The sequence below is a fragment of the Pseudophryne corroboree genome, chromosome 8 (assembly GCF_028390025.1).
Source record: "Pseudophryne corroboree isolate aPseCor3 chromosome 8, aPseCor3.hap2, whole genome shotgun sequence".
NCBI classification, from domain to species: Eukaryota; Metazoa; Chordata; class Amphibia; order Anura; family Myobatrachidae; genus Pseudophryne; species Pseudophryne corroboree.
Genome location: NC_086451.1, coordinates 40,841,794 through 40,861,275, shown reverse-complemented (window position 1 = coordinate 40,861,275; position 19,482 = coordinate 40,841,794). Strand labels below are relative to the sequence as shown.

The window sequence follows — 19,482 nt, the reverse complement described above, 5'->3', positions numbered from 1 at the left end:
CTCATCTCTAATATATATATATATATATATATATATATATGCATATATTGTTTTCATCTCACATGGCATCCAATGTTATAATAAAACATTTGTCACGTGACATAGAAAAATAAAAAAAAGCAAAAAATTTATATAAAAGACAAAATCAAAACTGTCCACCCTCTGTGTGTCGTGGACACAGGGGGTCATTCCGAGTTGATCGCTCGCTAGCTGTTTTTAGCAGCCGTGCAAACGCATAGTCGCCGCCCACAGGGGAGTGTATTTTCGCTTTGCAAGTGTGCGATCGCCTGTGCAGCCGAGCTCTGCAAAAACTTTTTGTGCAGTTTCTGAGTTGCCCAGAACTTACTTCAGCCTGTCTGGTCCCGGAATTGACGTCAGACACCCGCCCTGCAAACGCTTGGACACGCCTGTGTTTTTCCAAACACTCCCAGAAAACGATCAGTTGACACCCACAAACGCCTTCTTCCTGTCAATCTCCTTGCGATCGGCTGTGCGAATGGATTCTTTGTTAAATCCTTCACTCAGCAACAATCCACTTTGTACCCATACAACGCGCCTGTGCATTGCAGTGCATAGGCATGCGCAGTTTTGTCGAGTTTTGACCTGATCGCACCACAGCGAAAAAACCTAGCGTGCGACAGGTCGGAATGACCCCCACAGTGTGAACGGTATTTTGGAAACAGAGAGCTTACCGATCCAATGTACAATGACCCCCGGCACAAGTGCTGGCCGTGCTATGAGAGATCTTTGCGTCTCACCTGTCCTCCGTTTTCCCGGCCACCAGTTAGTGATGCCGGAGCCGTGACCGCTAGTGAGCAAGCTGTGCACAGGGACTGGATTATGTCACCCGCCACGCTGGTGTATCCCGTCTCTAGTTACTGAGACACTGTGGGCACTTTCAGGTGAGTATCGCTGGTGTCTGCGCACTAGAATCGTCCGTGGCTCACAGTAAATAATCATGTACTGGATCTATCGGTATTATCTCCCAAGCAGCAATGTCCTTTTCCAGAATGAGTGGGTGCTGTTCTGACTAACGCGTTTCACACCCTTAGGTGCTTTCTCAAAGAGACTAGTGGACTGGAGGGAATCTGACATCATTTTAGGGGTATGAAAACAAAACCAAACATAGAAAATTCTCTTAGTGTATCTAGATTTTGAGATTTAGGTCTTCCAAACGGGATCAGTATGTGATCCAGACGACCGGGATTACGGCAGTCATTATACCGCCGTTGGGATCCCGGTCATTAGAATGCCGGCAGGGAGGGGGGGTGAGCGCAACAAAGCCCCTTGCGTGCTCGCTGCGCTTGCCACGCTGCTGGCTCGGTGGCTTTGCTGGCCACAGGTTCTATTCTCCCTCTATGGATGTCGTGGACACCCACAGAGGGGGAATCACCTACCTCGTCGGTATTCCGGCGGCGGTATGGTGCCCCTGGCGGGATTCTGACGTCTGTATAGTGACATCCGGGATCCTGTCCATCGGTTTGCTGACCGCATACCCTTCCAACAAGGGTTTGTTCTGCAGATCCATGGCAACATGAAAACTGTTCCAGTTTTATAAACTGCAAATGTTATTTACAAATTTTGCCTTCAAAGATTTATACATCCCAAATTGATAACATTATAATTTATATTTTCTCATTTTCTTACAGAATGCTGTATGTGAAGCCGGATACCATGAGACCCCCGTGAGTGTTTTAATTTAGTACATGTATCCTTTTTAAAGCAATCAATATACAATATATACTGTATGTTGCCCTTTCCTAAAATCTCCCTCTGAATGTCCTAGTCCCCTGATAGTGCCGGTCATCGAGAGAACCCCACTAATAAATCCTAATGTCTCTACACTCATTCTGACCCTCTTTTGGTTCATTAGATGTGTGATAACTTGTGGGTATAGGGGGTCATTCTGATCCGATCGCACGCTGCAGTTTATCGCAGCGGTGCGATTGGGTCAGAACTGCGCATGCGCCGCAGTGCACTGGCGGACTGCTACTTCCGCCTCTAGCTGATTGACAGGCAGAGGTGGTCGCTGGGCGGGACGGCGGCGCTTGGCCGCCGTTTGGTGAGCGCGGTCCAGCCAACGCAGGCATGGTTGGACCTAACAGGGGGCGGGCCGCAGCGGCTACATGACATCACATGCAGCCGCTGCGTGCCGGGGAGCGATGAGTAGCTCCCGGCCAGCACGCTAAAGCTGCGCTGGTCGGGAGCTACTCTTGAAGTGCAGAGGCATCGCCGCTGTGCGATGCCCTTGCACTTCTGCGGGGTGGCGGGGCCGGCACTGACACGCGGGGCGGGATAGCCCTGTGCTGGGCGTCCCCCCGCATGTCAGTGTGGATAGCACAGCTATGATCATCGCGGAATGACCCCCATAGAGCTAACAGTCTTCACTGTCCATTCTCTCCCACTTTAAAGAGCAGTGAGGTACAGTAGCTGGAAGGAAAGCTTGCCTTCACCCCTCTCTCCACCTCATTAGCTGGGCAGCTGCTCCTTTATTACTGCACGGCTACATAATTTGTCACAAATCAATTGGATTATTGAATATTTAGAATATATTCTAGTAAGAGCAGTATTATCATTTTAATGGAGGCTATTTCTATATCATATTGTATTTATTGATAACGTGATTGCACCCAAATTTCTATTTGTTGTTTAGGATAATGGGCCCAATACACGATCCAACTGGAAAAAATTCCGAAAAGGATGCGGGCGCATGTACAGGGCCCGTCCTGTGCATGCACCCGCATTTTCTGCGGGCGCCCTCATAAAATGCGAACGCCTCCGCCTGCCAATCAGGTAGAGACATTTCACGGGGCAGGGGTGGAAAGCGTGAACGCGGGGCGTGATCGGGGAGACTGCGTGACGTCACACGCAGCCTCCGCAATCAAAAAGATGACGGCGGACCCCCTGCGGGCGCAATCAGGCTGCACCGGCAGGAAGCTTCCTAAATTTTACCAATCAAGCAGAAATTGTTGTGGGATCGCAATTTCTGCTTGGTCAAGGATGGGGGGTTTAGCATGCTGGGCGGCTTTGCCCTGCGATGGGCGGATGCCAGCATGCGATCACAAGGATTGCAAAGTCTGCTACTTAGCAGAATTTGCAATCCTTACTGAATTAGGCACAATATACAGTACTAGGTGATTCATCGCGCCCTACGGGCGCTCTTCACACCGTCGTAAGGGGCTACGCCCCTGTCGGCTGAGGGATGGTGGAGGGGGCAGGAGGTGTTGGGCTTGTTGGAGTTGTGGGTGTGTGCGGCAGGGGGATTGGGGAGGTTATGTCCGAGGCTGCCATAGGTGGTGGAGTTCCACATGGGGTGTGTGGGTGGATGGTGAAGGGTATGGGGGATTTGTAGTGGTAGTTGGATGGTGATGGTTGTGGCGAAGGGTAGTTATGTGTGTAGGGGTGTTTGGTGGTGGAAGGTGGGTAGTAGGTATGTGTTTAGTTAGGTAGATGTATGTATTTGTGGTTTGTGGGGGTTGTGTGGTGGATGGGTAGTTGGGTGGATTGCTGTGGTAGTTATTACACTTAATTTTAGTGTTAGTACAGAAAATTAGGTTGGGTGCAGGGAGTGGTGTGGGGTTGGTACTTGTGGGGTTAGGGAGTAATTTAGGTTGTTTGTAAGAGGGGAGTGGGGTTTTGGGAATGTGGTGTGGGTGAGGAGTGGAGTCAAAAGGGCATTGTGGATGGGGGTGTAGCTGGGGAGGACATGTTGTTAGTGGTGGCTGTACATACTGTGTGGGGGTGTGTGTTGGTTGTGGTGTGTATTGAATGAGGTTAGGAGTAAGGGTGCACAGAAAATATTGTTGTTGAGGTGTGTGCAAAATGGGTTGAAGTGTATGTGACAGGGGCTAGGTAGGACAGTGTGGTGGATGTGTGGCTTCTGTGGAGGGGCTTAGGAGTTATGTGAGAGATGGTGTAGGCTTTATATGTGTAGTGTGCAGTATAGTGAAGGTAGAGTGGTGTATACAGTATTTGTGAAGTGTAATTGGGGTGGGTAAGATGGTGTGGGTGTTGGGTAATTAGGCAGGATGCTGTAAGGGTGCTGCTTAGGGTTAGCATTGATGGATGGTATAGTGTTTGTGGGGTTGATGGGGAATGGGTGAGAGTGTTGTAAGGTGTCATGTAAGTGTGATTGGGACATGGTGAAGTGAGCAATATCAGCTTGCCTTCCAGTTTCCCCCTCCCCCCTTCCAGCACGATAGCAGGCATTAAGAACCACCACCACCACCACCAGCAAGAGGCCCAATAGTAGCTCAACTTCCGTCGGCGCGGCAGCACTGTAGATGGAAGGGGGGGCGGGCGCGCTAGCCGCGGACTGGCAGCGCCGTCGGCGCGGCAGCACTGTAAGAGCAGGAGGGGGGGGTGGCGGACTGGCTAGCGGCCGTGTGTGGCGCCGTCGGCGCGGCAGCACTGTAAGAGCAGGAAGGGGGGGGGGGGGGTGGCGGACTGGCTAGTGGCTGTGTGTGGCGCCGTGGAGGGTAAGGTGGTTGCAGTAGGTGGTGGTGGGTGTTTGCAGGAGAGGGGTGTGTGGGTCTCCTAGCTTACCTGGCAGTGTGGTGTGTCTGCAGTGGTCCGTTCTGCTGTGCTGAGACTGGGACAGGGCAGGGTCTGTGACTCCACCCAGGTGGGCTGACACTGGTACAGGGCAGGCTCTGTGACTCCACCCAGGTGGGCTGACACTGGTACAGGGCAGGCTCTGTGACTCCACCCAGCGTTAGAAATGCAGACACAGAGTCACAGGGCTAATATATAGGAGATTAGTAGTTGCCTGAAAGGGCATCCTGCAGCCAGCAGCACTGGGCAGTTTTCTGCTTTCTCCTGCCGGTAGCCCGGTATCCGTTCAGATGGTCGACCATGTTATGGTCGACAGTCATTAGGTCGACCACTATTGGCCGACATTGACATGGTCGACATGGACACATGGTCGACACATGAAAATGGTCGACACATGAAAGGTTTTTTTCTTCTTTTGTGGAACTTTTCCATAATTTACGATCCACGTGGACTACGATTGGGAATGGTAATCTGTGCCGAGCGCAGCGGAGCGAGGCACCTTGCCCGAAGCGTGGCGAGGGGCTGCGGTGCACTAATTGGGGTTCCCGTCACTTTACGCAAAAACGACACCAAAAAAAGTAAAAAAAATCATGTTGACCTTTTCATGTGTCGACCTTTCATGGGTCGACCATTTTCATGTGTCGACCTTTTGTCCATGTCAACCATGCCAATGTCGACCAATAGTGGTCAATCTAATGACTGTCGACCATAACGTGGTCGACCATTCATACCGGAACCCGGTAGCCCTACCCTTTTCGCTGTTTGCAACTTTGATACAGCCCTGTACTGAGCCTATTTTCTCACATTGTGACATCTATATAAGTGACAAACAGCCCTCTCAGCGTGCCATGGTGGTCATTACGAGTTGTTCGCTCGTTGCCGATTTTCGCTATGCTGCGATTTGTTGCTCACTGCGCATGCACATGGTACGCAGAGCGCATGCGCTAAGTTATTTAACACAAAACTTAGTAGATTTGCTGGTGTTCGTGCGGCGCTTTTCAGTCGCACTGCTGATCGGTGAGTGATTGACAGGAAAGGGGTGTTTCTGGGTGGTAACTGAGCGTTTTCCGGGAGTGTGCTAAAAAATGCAGGCGTGTCAGGGAAAAACGCGAGAGTGTCTGGAGAAACGGGGGAGTGGCTGGCCGAACGCAGGGCGTGTTTGTGACGTCAAACCAGGAACTAAACGGACTGAGCTGATCGCAATCTGTGAGTAGGTCTGGAACTACTCAGAAACTGCAAATAATTATTTAGTAGCAATTCTGCTAATTTTTTGTTCGCTATTCTGCTAAGCTAAGGTACACTCCCAGAGGGCGGCGGCTTAGCGTGTGCAATGCTGCTAAAAGCAGCTAGCGAGCGAACAACTCGGAATGAGGGCCCATGTCCTGTTTGCAGCAGTGCTACTGTCTGTAGGATGCCCTTTCAGGTAGCAGCTGTCAGCAGACATCTTTTACGCATCTGTGTCTTACTTGCAATGCAATGCAACTAGGACCAAAAGACTGTGCTAATTAATTTGATATGTAACACTTGTGTGTGGTGTGTGACTAAGGGGGTCATTCCGAGCTGATCGCTAGCTGGCGTTGTTCGCTGCGTAGCGATCAGTGAAAAAAATAAGATTTTACTTACCGGTAAATCTATTTCTCGTAGTCCGTAGTGGATGCTGGGGACTCCGTAAGGACCATGGGGAATAGACGGGCTCCGCAGGAGACAGGGCACTTTAAGAAAGAATTAGGATACTGGTGTGCACTGGCTCCTCCCTCTATGTCCCTCCTCCAGACCTCAGTTAAGGAAACTGTGCCCGGAAGAGCTGACAGTACAAGGAAATGATTTTGGAATCCAGGGTAAGACTCATACCAGCCACACCAATCACACCGTATGACTTGTAATAACTTTACCCAGTTAACAGCATGAACAACAACAGAGCATCAGATAACCCTGATGCAACCATAACATAACCCTTATTTAAGCAATGACTATATACAAGTATTGCAGAAGAAGTCCGCACTTGGGACGGGCGCCCAGCATCCACTACGGACTACGAGAAATAGATTTACCGGTAAGTAAAATCTTATTTTCTCTAACGTCCTAGTGGATGCTGGGGACTCCGTAAGGACCATGGGGATTATACCAAAGCTCCCAAACGGGCGGGAGAGTGCGGATGACTCTGCAGCACCGAATGAGCAAACACAAGGTCCTCCTCAGCCAGGGTATCAAACTTGTAGAACTTTGCAAAGGTGTTTAAGTAGCCGCTCGGCAAAGCTGTAATGCCGAGACCCCTCGGGCAGCCGCCCAAGAAGAGCCCACCTTCCTTGTGGAGTGGGCTTTTACTGATTTTGGAAGCGGCAAGCCAGCCGCAGAATGAGCCTGCTGACACGTGTTACAGATCGAGCGAGCAATAGTTTGCTTTGAAGCAGGAGCACCCAGCTTGTTGGATACATACAGGATAAACAGCGACTCAGTTTTCCTGACTCTAGCCGTTCTGGCTACATAAACTTTCAAAGCCCTGACTACATCTAGTAACTCGGAATCCTCCAAGTCACGAGTAGCTACAGGCACCACAATAGGTTGGTTCATATGAAAAGATGACACCACTTTTGGCAGAAATTGTGGACGAGTCCGCAATTCTGCCCTGTCCATATGGAAAACCAGATAGGGGCTTTTATGTGACAAAGCCGCCAATTCTGACACACGCCTAGCCGAAGCCAAGGCTAATAGCATGACCACTTTCCACGTGAGATATTTTAACTCCACGGTTTTAAGTGACTCAAACCAGTGTGATTTCAGGAAACTCAACACCACGTTAAGATCCCAAGGTGCCACAGGAGGCACAAACGGGGGCTGAATATGCAGCACTCCCTTTACAAATGTCTGAACTTCAGGAAGAGAAGCCAGTTCTTTTTGAAAGAAAATGGATAGGGCCGGAATCTGGACCTTAATGGACCCCAATTTTAGGCCCAAAGTCACTCCCGACTGTAGGAAGTGAAGGAAACAGCCCAGCTATAATTCCTCTGTAGGGGCATTCCTGGCCTCACACCAAGCAACATATTTTCGCCATATACGGTGATAATGTTTAGCCGTCACGTCCTTCCTAGCCTTTATTAGCGTAGGAATAACCTCATCCGGAATCCCTTTTTCTGCTAGGATCCGGCGTTCAACCGCCATGCCGTCAAACGCAGCCGCGGGAAGTCTTGGAACAGACAGGGCCCCTGCTGCAACAGGTCCTGCCTTAGAGGCAGAGGTCATGGGTCCTCTGTGAACATTTCTTGCAGCTCTGGATACCAAGTCCTTCTTGGCCAATCCGGAACAATGAGTATTGTTCTCACTCCTCTTTTTCTTATGATTCTGAGCACCTTGGGTATGAGAGGAAGAGGAGGAAACACATAAACCGACTGGAACACCCACGGTGTCACCAGTGCGTCTACAGTTATCGCCTGAGGGTCTCTTGACCTGGCGCAATACCTCTGTAGTTTTTTGTTGAGGCGGGATGCCATCATGTCCACCTGTGGCAGTTCCCATCTCCTTGCAATTTGCGTGAAGACTTCCTGATGAAGTCCCCACTCTCCCGGGTGGAGGTCGTGCCTGCTGAGGAAGTCTGCTTCCCAGTTGTCCACTCCCGGAATGAACACTGCTGACAGTGCTCGTACGTGATTCTCCGCCCAACGAAGAATTCTGGTGGCTTCCGCCATCGCCACCCTGCTCCTTGTGCCGCCTTGGCGGTTTACATGAGCCACTGTGGTGATGTTGTCTGATTGAATCAGCACCGATTGGTCGCGAAGCAGGGTCTCCGCTTGACTTAGGGCGTTGTATATGGCCCTTAGTTCCAGGATATTGATGTGAAGGCAAGTCTCCTGCCTTGACCACAGACCCTGGAAATTTCTTCCCTGTGTGACTGCCCCCCACCCTCGGAGGCTTGTGTCCGTGGTCACCAGGACCCAGTTCTGAAAGCCGAATCTGCGGCCCTCGAGAAGGTGAGCGCTCTGCAGCCACCACAGAAGAGACACCCTGGCCCTGGGGGATAGGGTGATCAGCCGATGCATCTGTAGATGCGATCCGGACCACTTGTCCAAGAGATCCCACTGAAAGGTCCTCGCATGGAACCTGCCGAAGGGAATGGCCTCGTATGACGCCACCATCTTTCCCAGGACTCTCGTGCAGTGATGCACCGACACCTGTTTTGGTTTTAAGAGGTCTCTGACCAGTGTCATGAGTTCCTGCGCCTTCTCCGTCGGGAGAAAAACCTTCTTCTGGTCTGTGTCCAGAATCATGCCCAGGAAGGGCAGACGCGTCGTAGGAATCAGCTGCGACTTTGGAATATTCAGAACCCAGCCGTGCTGTTGTAACACTTCCCGAGAGCGTGCTACACTGATCAGCAACTGCTCTCTGGACCTCGCCTTTATGAGGAGATCGTCCAAGTATGGGATAATTGTGACTCCTTGCTTTCGCAGGAGCACCATCATTTCTGCCATTACCTTGGTAAATATTCTCGGTGCCGTGGACAGACCAAACGGCAACGTCTGGAATTGGTAATGACAATCCTGTACCACAAATCTGAGGTACTCCTGATGAGGTGGATAAATTGGGACATGAAGGTAAGCATCCTTTATGTCCAGAGACACCATAAAATCCCCCTCCTCCAGGCTTGCGATCACCGCTCTGAGCGATTCCATCTTGAAGTTGAACCTTTTCAGGTATATGTTCAGGGATTTTAAATTCAATATGGGTCTGACCGAACCGTCCGGTTTCGGTACCATAAACATTGTCGAATAGTAACCCCTTCCCTGTTGAAGAAGGGGAACCTTTACCACCACCTGCTGGAGATACAATTTGTGAATTGCAGTTAACACTATTTCCCTCTCTATGGGGGAAGCTGGCAGGGCCGATTTGAGGTAACGGTGAGGGGGCATCACTTCGAATTCCAGCTTGTATCCCTGAGACACAATCTCTATAGCCCAGGGATCCACCTGGGAGTGAACCCACTTGTGGCTGAAATTTCGGAGACGCGCCCCCACCGGGCCTAGCTCCGCCTGTGGAGCCCCAGCGTCATGCGGTGGATTTAGTGGAAGCCGGGGAGGACTTTTGTTCCTGGGAACTAGCTGTATTGTGCAGCTTCTTTCCTCTACCCCTGCCTCTGGCAAGAAAGGACGCACCTCGTACTTTCTTGCCTCTTTGTGATCGAAAGGACTGCATTTGGTAATACGGTGCTTTCTTAGGTTGTGAGGGAATATATGGCAAAAAATTTGACTTTCCAGCCGTAGCTGTGGAGACCAGGTCCGAGAGACTGTCCCCAAACAATTCCTCACCCTTATAAGGTAAAACCTCCATGTGCCTTTTTGAGTCTGCATCGCCTGTCCATTGCCGAGTCCACAGGACCCTTCTGGCAGAAATCGACATAGCATTTATTCTAGAGCCCAGTAGGCAAATGTCTCTTTGGGCATCTCTCATATATAGGACAGCGTCTTTTATATGCCCCAGGGTCAGTATTATAGTATCCTTGTCCAAGGTATCAAGTTCCTCAGATAAGGTATCTGTCCATGCTGCTACAGCACTACACATCCAGGCCGACGCAATTGCCGGCCTTAGCAGGGTACCTGAATGTGCATAAATGGATTTCAGGATACCCTCCTGCTTTCTATCTGCAGCATCTTTTAGGGTGGCCGTATCCTGTAACGGCAGGGCTACCCTCTTGGATAAGCGTGTTAAAGCTTTGTCTACCCTAGGGGAGGATTCCCAGCGTAACCTGTCCGTTGGCGGGAAAGGATACGCCATAAGCATCCGTTTGGAAATCTGCAGTTTCCTATCTGGAGATTCCCAAGCCTTTTCACATAACTCATTTAACTCATGTGAAGGGGGAAAGGTCACCTCTTGCCTTTTTTCCCCATACATATAAACCCTCTTGTCAGGGACTGGGGTTTCCTCTGTGATGTGTAACACATCTTTCATTGCTATCATCATGTAGTGGATGGCTTTAGCCATTTTAGGCTGTAACTTTGCATCATCGCCATCGACACTGGAGTCAGAATCCGTGTCGATATCTGTGTCAACAATTTGGGATAGTGGGCGCTTCTGAGACCCTGACGGCCTCTGCGCTGTAGGATCAGGCATGGGTTGAGACCCTGACTGTCCCAAGGCTTCAGCTTTATCCAATCTTTTATGCAAGGAATTTACATTATCATTTAAAACCTTCCACATATCCATCCAATCGGGTGTCGGCGGCGACCCCACATTCATTTGTACCTGCTCTGTTTCCACATAGCCTTCCTCGTCAAACATGCCGACACAAGCGTACCGACATACCACACACACAGGGGATGCTCTATTTGAAGACAGTTCCCCCACCAGGCCTTTTGGAGAGACAGAGAGAGAGTATGCCAGCACACACCCAGCGCTATATGACCCAGGAATCACACAGTAACTTAGTGTTAACCCAGTAGCTGCTGTATATCAGTTTTTGCGCCAAATTTATGTGCCCCCCCTCTCTTTTCACCCTCTTTCTACTGTGATTCTGCAGGGGAGAGCCTGGGGAGCTTCCTCTCAGCGGAGCTGTGGAGAGAAAATGGCGCTGGTGAGTGCTGAGGAAGAAGCCCCGCCCCCTCAGCGGCGGGCTTCTGTCCCGCGTTTTGTGTGTAAAATAATGGCGGGGGCTCATGCATATATACAGTGCCCAACTGTATATATGTTGCTTTTTGCCATGAGGTTCCCAATTGCTGCCCAGGGCGCCCCCCCCCCCCCTGCACCCTGCACCCTACAGTGACCGGAGTGTTTGGGTTTAGTGTGGGAGCAATGGCGCACAGCTGCAGTGCTGTGCGCTACCTCAGATGAAGACTGGAGTCTTCTGCCGCCGATTTCGAAGTCTTCTTGCTTCTCACGCCGGCTTCTGTCTTCTGGCTCTGCAAGGGGGACGGCGGCGCGGCTCCGGGATCGGACGACCAAGGGTGCGTTCCTGTGTACGATCCCTCTGGAGCTAATGGTGTCCAGTAGCCTAAGAAGCAGGACCTATCTTCTAGTGAGTAGGGCTGCTTCTCTCCCCTCAGTCCCACGTAGCAGAGAGTCTGTTGCCAGCAGATCTCTCTGAAAATAAAAAATCCTAACAAAATATTTCTTTTTAGCAAGCTCAGGAGAGCTCACTAAGGTGCACCCAGCTCGTCCGGGCACAGATTCAAACTGAGGTCTGGAGGAGGGACATAGAGGGAGGAGCCAGTGCACACCAGTATCCTAATTCTTTCTTAAAGTGCCCTGTCTCCTGCGGAGCCCGTCTATTCCCCATGGTCCTTACGGAGTCCCCAGCATCCACTAGGACGTTAGAGAAAATGGCTAATCTGTGCATATATATGCACCGCAATGAGCACGCGCGTCGTACGGATACGAAGTCCTTTGTGGTTTTGCACTGGTTCTAGCGACGATTCCAATCGCACTGCCGAACGCAAGGAGATTGACAGGAAGTGGGAGTTTCTGGGTGTCAACTGACCGTTTTCTGGGAGTGTTTGGAAAAACGCAGGCGTGGCCGGGCATCTGACGTCATTACCATGTCACTCGTCGCAGCAATCATTGCACAGGATAAGTAACTACAGGGCTGGGTTTGTTTTGCACAAAATGTGTTTGCAGGCGCTCTGCTGCACAAGCGTTTGCACTCCTGCAAAGCGAAAATACACTTCCCCGTGGGCGGCGACTATGCGTTTGCACGGCTGCTAAAAACTGCTAGCGAGCGATCAACTCGGAATGACCCCCTAAGTCTCTGTATCTGAATCTGCATACGAATTGCTATGATGCTGCGGCCGCAGCTTTCTTCCATGTGAAGATCCACTGTGCAATGTGTACAGACTCACTTGCACACATACAGTATATACAAGTGTCGCATATCAAATTAACCAGCACGGTCTCCTGGTGCTCGACTAAGACGAATTTTTAGGAAAAAAAGACATCCGACGCTAGCAGAGTTCATGGCAGCTCACTTGCACCAGGCATCTCGCGCAGCGTAGGATATTGAGACTAGATGGGGTAATTTTGGGGTAATTTTTTAGAGCTTAAGCTCACTGAATTGATATCAATCCGGCACCCACAGCCCAGAGGTGGCGAGAATAGCCCAGGGCTTCAGCCCCGGGTGTCCTGGAGGGAGGGACCTCTTTATTGGGGGGTCCCCATTCTCCCCAAGAAACCCCCGCCATGGCTGACTAATTAGGGGGTTAATAATATGGCCACGGGGATCAATATAAGCATGTCCTCTGACTGTGGCATTATCTCCCTGGCTAGTGGAGCCTGGTGCTGGTTTTAAAAGTACGGGGCACCCCTACTAGTCCCCCCTCCCCATTTTTTTTAAACCAGGACCGGTCCAAGAGCCCGGTGCTGGTTCTTAAAATACAGGCAACCTAACGCATTTTTCCCTCCTGTGTTTCTGGAACTAGGGGCCTTATTCAGATCTGATTGCTGCAAATGTGCAGAGGGCTGCGATCAGATAGTCCCTGCTCATAGAGTGAAAACCCGCCCTGTACAAGTATGCGAATGCATGTGTACGCCGCTACAACCCAGAAACGTCCGCTTCCTGTCAATCACCATACGCCTAGTGATCAAAAGTTTTGCACCGTTCTATCGCTGTTTGGGATCGTGCCTGCGCAGTCAATCGATAATCGGCCACTGTGCGATTTCGCACAACAGCGCGATCAGGTCTGAATTAGGCCCTAGGACCGGCTCAATGAGCCCGGACTGGTTATGCTTTTGGGGGAGGGGGACCCCACGGAATTTTTTTAAAACTATTTCAGCACTTTTGCAGTCAGAAGCATGTACAGATCTAGTAGATCTGTACATGCTTCTGTCTGACTCGCTTATAAAAAACTGGTCTATTTCTAGGCGAGTTTTTTGTAAAGTTTTGGGTGTGAGTTTAAAACTTGCACCCTATTACATTGACCGGGTTGTATGTTTTGCATAGGAAAACATTTAGATATAGGTTGAGTATCCCTTATCTAAAATGTTTGGGACCAGAGGTATTTTGGATATCGGATTTTTCCGTATTTTGGAATAATTGCATCCCATAATGAGATATCATGGTGATGGGACCTAAATATAAGCACAGAATGTATTTATGTTACATATACACCTTATACACACAGCCTGAAGGTCATATAATACAATATTTTTAATAACTGTGTGTATTAAACAAAGTCTGTGTACATTGAGCCATCACAAAACAAAGGTTTCACTATCTCGCTCTCACTCAAAAAATTCCGTATTTCGGATTATTCCATATTTCTGAATATTTGGATATGGGATACTCAACCTGTACAAGTTTGCCCTTTGCGAGTTGCGGAATTGCAGGAAACATGAGAGTTTGTCCAGGCTCTAAAAATGTGCGGGTTTAGCGGTAAACTCACACATTTCCCAAACTTGGACCCTATTTCATTTACTCCCACATTTCCAAAACCAGAAAGAGCAGCATTGTGTAAAATAACATCTGCACTAGAAAATAATGCCTTTTTATTTTGGTAGTTTAGTTAGTTTCAAATAACACACTTGAAAGGGTTATTTAATCTGTATAGGTGGGTTAGTTATAATTCCATTTGCTTCCACAGGCAGAAATCCTGAAAACATGACCTGTTGGGGATACTTGAGGGTTGAAGTTGAGAACCAGCAGTGTAGAGTGTTATTGCATTGTGGCAACTATTAAGGAGTCATATTGTTTCAAAGAAGGTGCTCCACTTATTCAATCAATGGTGCCCCTTATAGTCCAGATACCAGGATGGCAAGATATACTACTTCTATTGCCCTTGCCTTGTCCCCAGGTTCTAGGTATTATTCTGGCGTCAGCTATGTCCTGGTTCATCGCAGCGGGTGAGTAAGTCCTGAGCTGTGCAGAGTCTGCACAAGCGTTTGCAACCCTGCATAACGAATTCCCCATCCCCTGTGGGTGGCGATTACCTGGTCGCAGCAGTGCAAAAAATAGCCTGCGTGCGACCAGGCCTGAATTAGGCCCAAAGTGCTCAGTGAGGTCATTGTGCATCCAATAATCACATTACCATTCTGACACATAATCACATTATCTTATCCCAGCCCCATATGGCTTGAGACGGATGAGGAATATTTTTAATCATTTGAAATCCTTCTGTGCTATGAATGAGTGGGACTTGTCCTTATGAGATATAAGCTCAGGATGAATTCCACTCATCGTTGACACCTAAGGGCCTAGAGAATAAGTCCACTTTGGTGGACATGTTTTTTAGTTGGTTTAAGGAAAGCATGTAAATATTAATAGTATTCTATGTATAATAATTTCAAGGATGGTATCCGGACTCCAGGTCGACAACAAAAGGTCGACACACCTTAGGTCGACGCCAATTGGTCGACACCCCTTAGGTCGACATGGACAAAAGGTCGACATGGACAAAAGGTCGACAGGAACAAGGTCGACATGGAAAAGGGTCGACATGAATTTTTAATTTTTTCTTTTTTGGAACCTTTTCATACTTAACGATCCACGTGGACTACGATTGGAACGGTAAACTGTGCCGAGCGAAGGCACCATGCCCGAAGCATGGCGAGCGAAGCGGTGCACTAATTGGGGTTCCCCGTCACTCTACGAAGAAAACGACACCAAAAAAACATAAAAAACTCATGTCGACCTTTTTCCATGTCGACCTCGTTCCTGTCGACCTTTTGTCCATGTTGATCTTTTGTCCATGTCGACCTAAGGTGTGTCGACCAATTGGCGGCGACCTAAGGTGTGTCGACCTTTTTGTTGTCGACCTGGAGTCCCAGACCCTCAAGGATATACTCACTAATAGAGTTTATATGGCCTTTACCTTCAATGCAGCAGCTGTATTTTTGTGAAGTCAGGTGTATGCAGGCTTCTGTCTAAAGTTGCTGCAAACCTGTTGGCACATCACTCATCTGCTTTTAATGGAATAGCGCTAATAGATCCACACTAATAATTTCAAGCCACGGATGACCACTCAATGGCTTGGTGGTATGTGAGCCGGCCACAGACAGAAGACTGGACATTAAGACATTACTGGACATTAAAATAATAAATTTATATTTTGGAAACTGCCTTCCATTTTATGTGCCTGCCGAAAAGAAACTGAAGGGGTTGTCACATTTCTTTCGGATATTAACCACTTATTTTTCTTTATAATAAAAGCACATTGACGTCATCGGTAAAAGATTACTCTGGCAGGATAGTGTTTAGAATTTTTGTGTCACAGAACAGGGGTCTTGCATTAAATTCATATGTGGGTTGCCTCTGGGCACTCCAGTTTCCTCCTACACTTCAAAGACATATGGGTGGTCATTCCGAGTTGTTCGCTCGTTGCCGATTTTCGCTACGCTGCGATTTGTTGCTAAATGCGCATGCGCATGGTACGCAGCGCGCATGCGCTTTGTTATTTAACTAAAAACTTAGCAATTTTGCTGCTGTTTGTACGGCGCTTTTCAGTCGCTCTGCAGTTTGGAGAATGATTGACAGGAAGTGGGTGTTTCTGGGTGGTAACTGAGCGTTTTCCGGGAGTGTGCTAAAAAACGCAGGCGTGCCAGGTAAAAATGCGGGAGTGTCTGGAGAAACGGGGGAGTGGCTGGCCGAACGCAGGGCGTACTTGTGACGTCAAACCAGGAACTAAACAGACTGAGCTGATCGCAATCTAGGAGTATGTCTGGAGCTACTCAGAAACTGCAAGAAAATATTTAGTAGCAGTTCTGCTAATCTTTCGTTCGCTATTCTGCTAAGCTAAGATACGCTCCCAGAGGGCGGCGGCCTAGCGTGTGCAATGCTGCTAAAAGCAGCTAGCGAGCGAACAACTCGGAATGAGGGCCATTGTTCGGTTATTTGACTTCTGAGAAAATTAATTGTGTGTGGGCCATGTGTTGGGGAAAATACTTTGCACTCTTTCCTGGGGCAGGGACTGATGTGACTGCTTAAATATTCAAAGTAAAGTACTTTGCAATATGTAGACACTATATAAAATAAGATTTTAAACCTACCGGTAAATCTTTTTCTCGTAGTCCGTAGAGGATGCTGGGGACTCCGTAAGGACCATGGGGATAGACGGGCTCCGCAGGAGACATGGGCACTTTAAGAAAGACTTTAGGTATGGGTGTGCACTGGCTCCTCCCTCTATGCCCCTCCTCCAGACCTCAGTTAGGGAAACTGTGCCCAGAGGAGACGGACAGTACGAGGAAAGGATTTTTGTTAATCCAAGGGCAAGATTCATACCAGCCACACCAATCACACCGTATAACTTGTGATATACTAACCAGTTAACAGTATGAAAACAACATAGCCTCAGTCCAAGACCAATGAAAACTATAACATAACCCTTATGTAAGCAAAAATAAGATTTTACTCACCGGTAAATCTATTTCTCGTAGTCCGTAGTGGATGCTGGGGACTCCGTAAGGACCATGGGGAATAGACGGGCTCCGCAGGAGACTGGGCACTCTAAAAAAGATTTAGTACTACTGGTGTGCACTGGCTCCTCCCTCTATGCCCCTCCTCCAGACCTCAGTTAAGGAAACTGTGCCCGGAAGAGCAGACATTATAAGGAAAGGATTTTGGAATCCAGGGTAAGACTCATACCAGCCACACCAATCACACCGTATAACTTGTGATAAACTTAGCCAGTCAACAGTATGAACAACAACAGAGAATCAACAATGGATGCCCCCATAACCCTTTATTAAGCAATAACACGTATTGCAGAAAGTCCGCACTTGGGATGGGCGCCCAGCATCCACTACGGACTACGAGAAATAGATTTACCGGTGAGTAAAATCTTATTTTCTCTAACGTCCTAGTGGATGCTGGGGACTCCGTAAGGACCATGGGGATTATACCAAAGCTCCCAAACGGGCGGGAGAGTGCGGATGACTCTGCAGCACCGAATGGGCAACCACAAGGTCCTCCTCAGCCAGGGTATCAAACTTGTAGAACTTAGCAAATGTGTTTGTACCCGACCAAGTAGCTGCTCGGCAAAGCTGTAACGCCGAGACCCCTCGGGCAGCCGCCCAAGAAGAGCCCACTTTCCTTGTGGAATGGGCTTTCACTGATTTTGGATGCGGCAAACCAGCCGCAGAATGAGCCTGCTGAATCGTGCTACAGATCCAGCGAGCCATGGTTTACTTTGAAGCAGGAGCACCCAGCTTGTTGGATGCATACAGGATAAACAGCGAGTCAGTCTTCCTGACTCCAGCCGTCCTGGCTACATAGATCTTCAAAGCCCTGACTACATCAAGCAACTTGGAATCCTCCAAGTCACGAGTAGCCGCAGGCACCACAATAGGTTGGTTCAAATGAAAAGATGACACCACCTTCGGCAGAAATTGCGGACGAGTCCGTAATTCTGCCCTGTCCATATGGAAAACCAGATAGGGGCTTTTACATGACAAAGCCGCCAATTCTGACACACGCCTAGCCGAAGCTAAGGTCAATAGCATGACCACCTTCCACGTGAGATACTTTAGCTCCACGGTCTTAAGTGGCTCAAACCAGTGGGATTTCAGGAAACCCAACACCACGTTGAGATCCCAAGGTGCCACTGGTGGCACAAAAGGGGGCTGAATACACAGCACTCCCTTAACAAACATCTGAACTTCAGGAAGAGAAGCCAGTTCCTTTTGAAAGAAAATGGATAGGGCCGAAATCTGGACCTTTATGGACCCCAACTTCAGGCCCATAGTCACTCCAGACTGTAGGAAGTGCAGGAACCGGCCCAGCTGGAATTCCTCTGTAGGGGCCTTCCTGGCCTCACACCAGGCAACATATTTTCGCCATATATGGTGATAGTGTCTTGCTGTCACGTCCTTCCTAGCCTTTATCAGCGTAGGAATAACTTCCTCCGGAATGCCTTTTTCTGCTAGGATCCTGCGTTCAACCTCCATGCCATCAAACGCAGCCGCGGTAAGTCTTGGAACAGACAGGGCCCCTGTTGCAACAGGTCCTGTCTGAGAGGCAGAGGCCATGGGTCCTCTGTGAGCATTTCTTGCAGTTCCGGGTACCAAGTCCTTCTTGGCCAATCCGGAACAATGAGTATTGTTCTCACTCCTCTTTTTCTTACGATTCTCAGCACCTTGGGTATGAGAGGAAGAGGAGGAAACACATAGACCGACTGGAACACCCACGGTGTTACCAGTGCTTCCACAGCTATTGCCTGAGGGTCTCTTGACCTGGCGCAATACCTTTGTAGCTTTTTGTTGAGACGGGACGCCATCATGTCTACCTGTGGCAGTTCCCATCGATTTGTAATCTGAGTGAAGACTTCGTGATGAAGTCCCCACTCTTCCGGGTGGAGGTCGTGCCTGCTGAGGAAGTCTGCTTCCCAGTTGTCCACTCCCGGAATGAACACTGCTGACAGTGCTTGCACGTGATTCTCCGCCCAACGAAGAATCCTGGTGGCTTCCGCCATCGCCACTCTGCTTCTTGTGCCGCCCTGGCGGTTTACATGAGCCACTGCGGTGATGCTGTCTGACTGAATCAGCACCGGTTGGTTGCGAAGCAGAGGCTCCGCTTGACTCAGGGCGTTGTATATGGCCCTTAGTTCCAGGATATTTATGTGCAGACAAGCCTCCTGACTTGACCACAACCCTTGGAAGTTTCTTCCCTGAGTTGACTGCCCCCCACCCTCGGAGGCTCGCATCCGTGGTCACCAGGACCCAGTCCTGTATGCCGAACCTGCGGCCCTCGAGAAGGTGAGCACTCTGTAGCCACCACAGAAGAGACACCCTGGCCCTCGGGGACAGGGTGATCAGCCGATGCATCTGAAGATGCGATCCGGACCACTTGTCCAACAGATCCCACTGAAAGATCCTCGCATGGAACCTGCCGAAGGGAATGGCTTCGTATGATGCCACCATCTTTCCCAGGACTCGCGTGCAGCGATGCACCGACACCTGTTTCGGTTTTAAGAGGTCTCTGACTAGAGTCACGAGCTCTTGAGCCTTCTCCGCCGGGAGAAA

The 19,482-nt window shown here is 49.4% G+C and overlaps 1 protein-coding gene across 1 annotated transcript in view; it reads left to right on the top strand.

Annotated features, from left to right (window-relative positions):
* The window catches only part of LOC134948354 (histo-blood group ABO system transferase-like), an 82,824-nt gene that overhangs the window by 47,686 nt on the left and 15,656 nt on the right, over window positions 1-19,482 (top strand). The window contains exon 4 of the mRNA XM_063936282.1: window positions 1,650-1,685. Within this exon, the coding sequence (XP_063792352.1) occupies window positions 1,650-1,685 (36 nt within the window). The remainder of the gene's footprint in view (window positions 1-1,649; window positions 1,686-19,482) is intronic.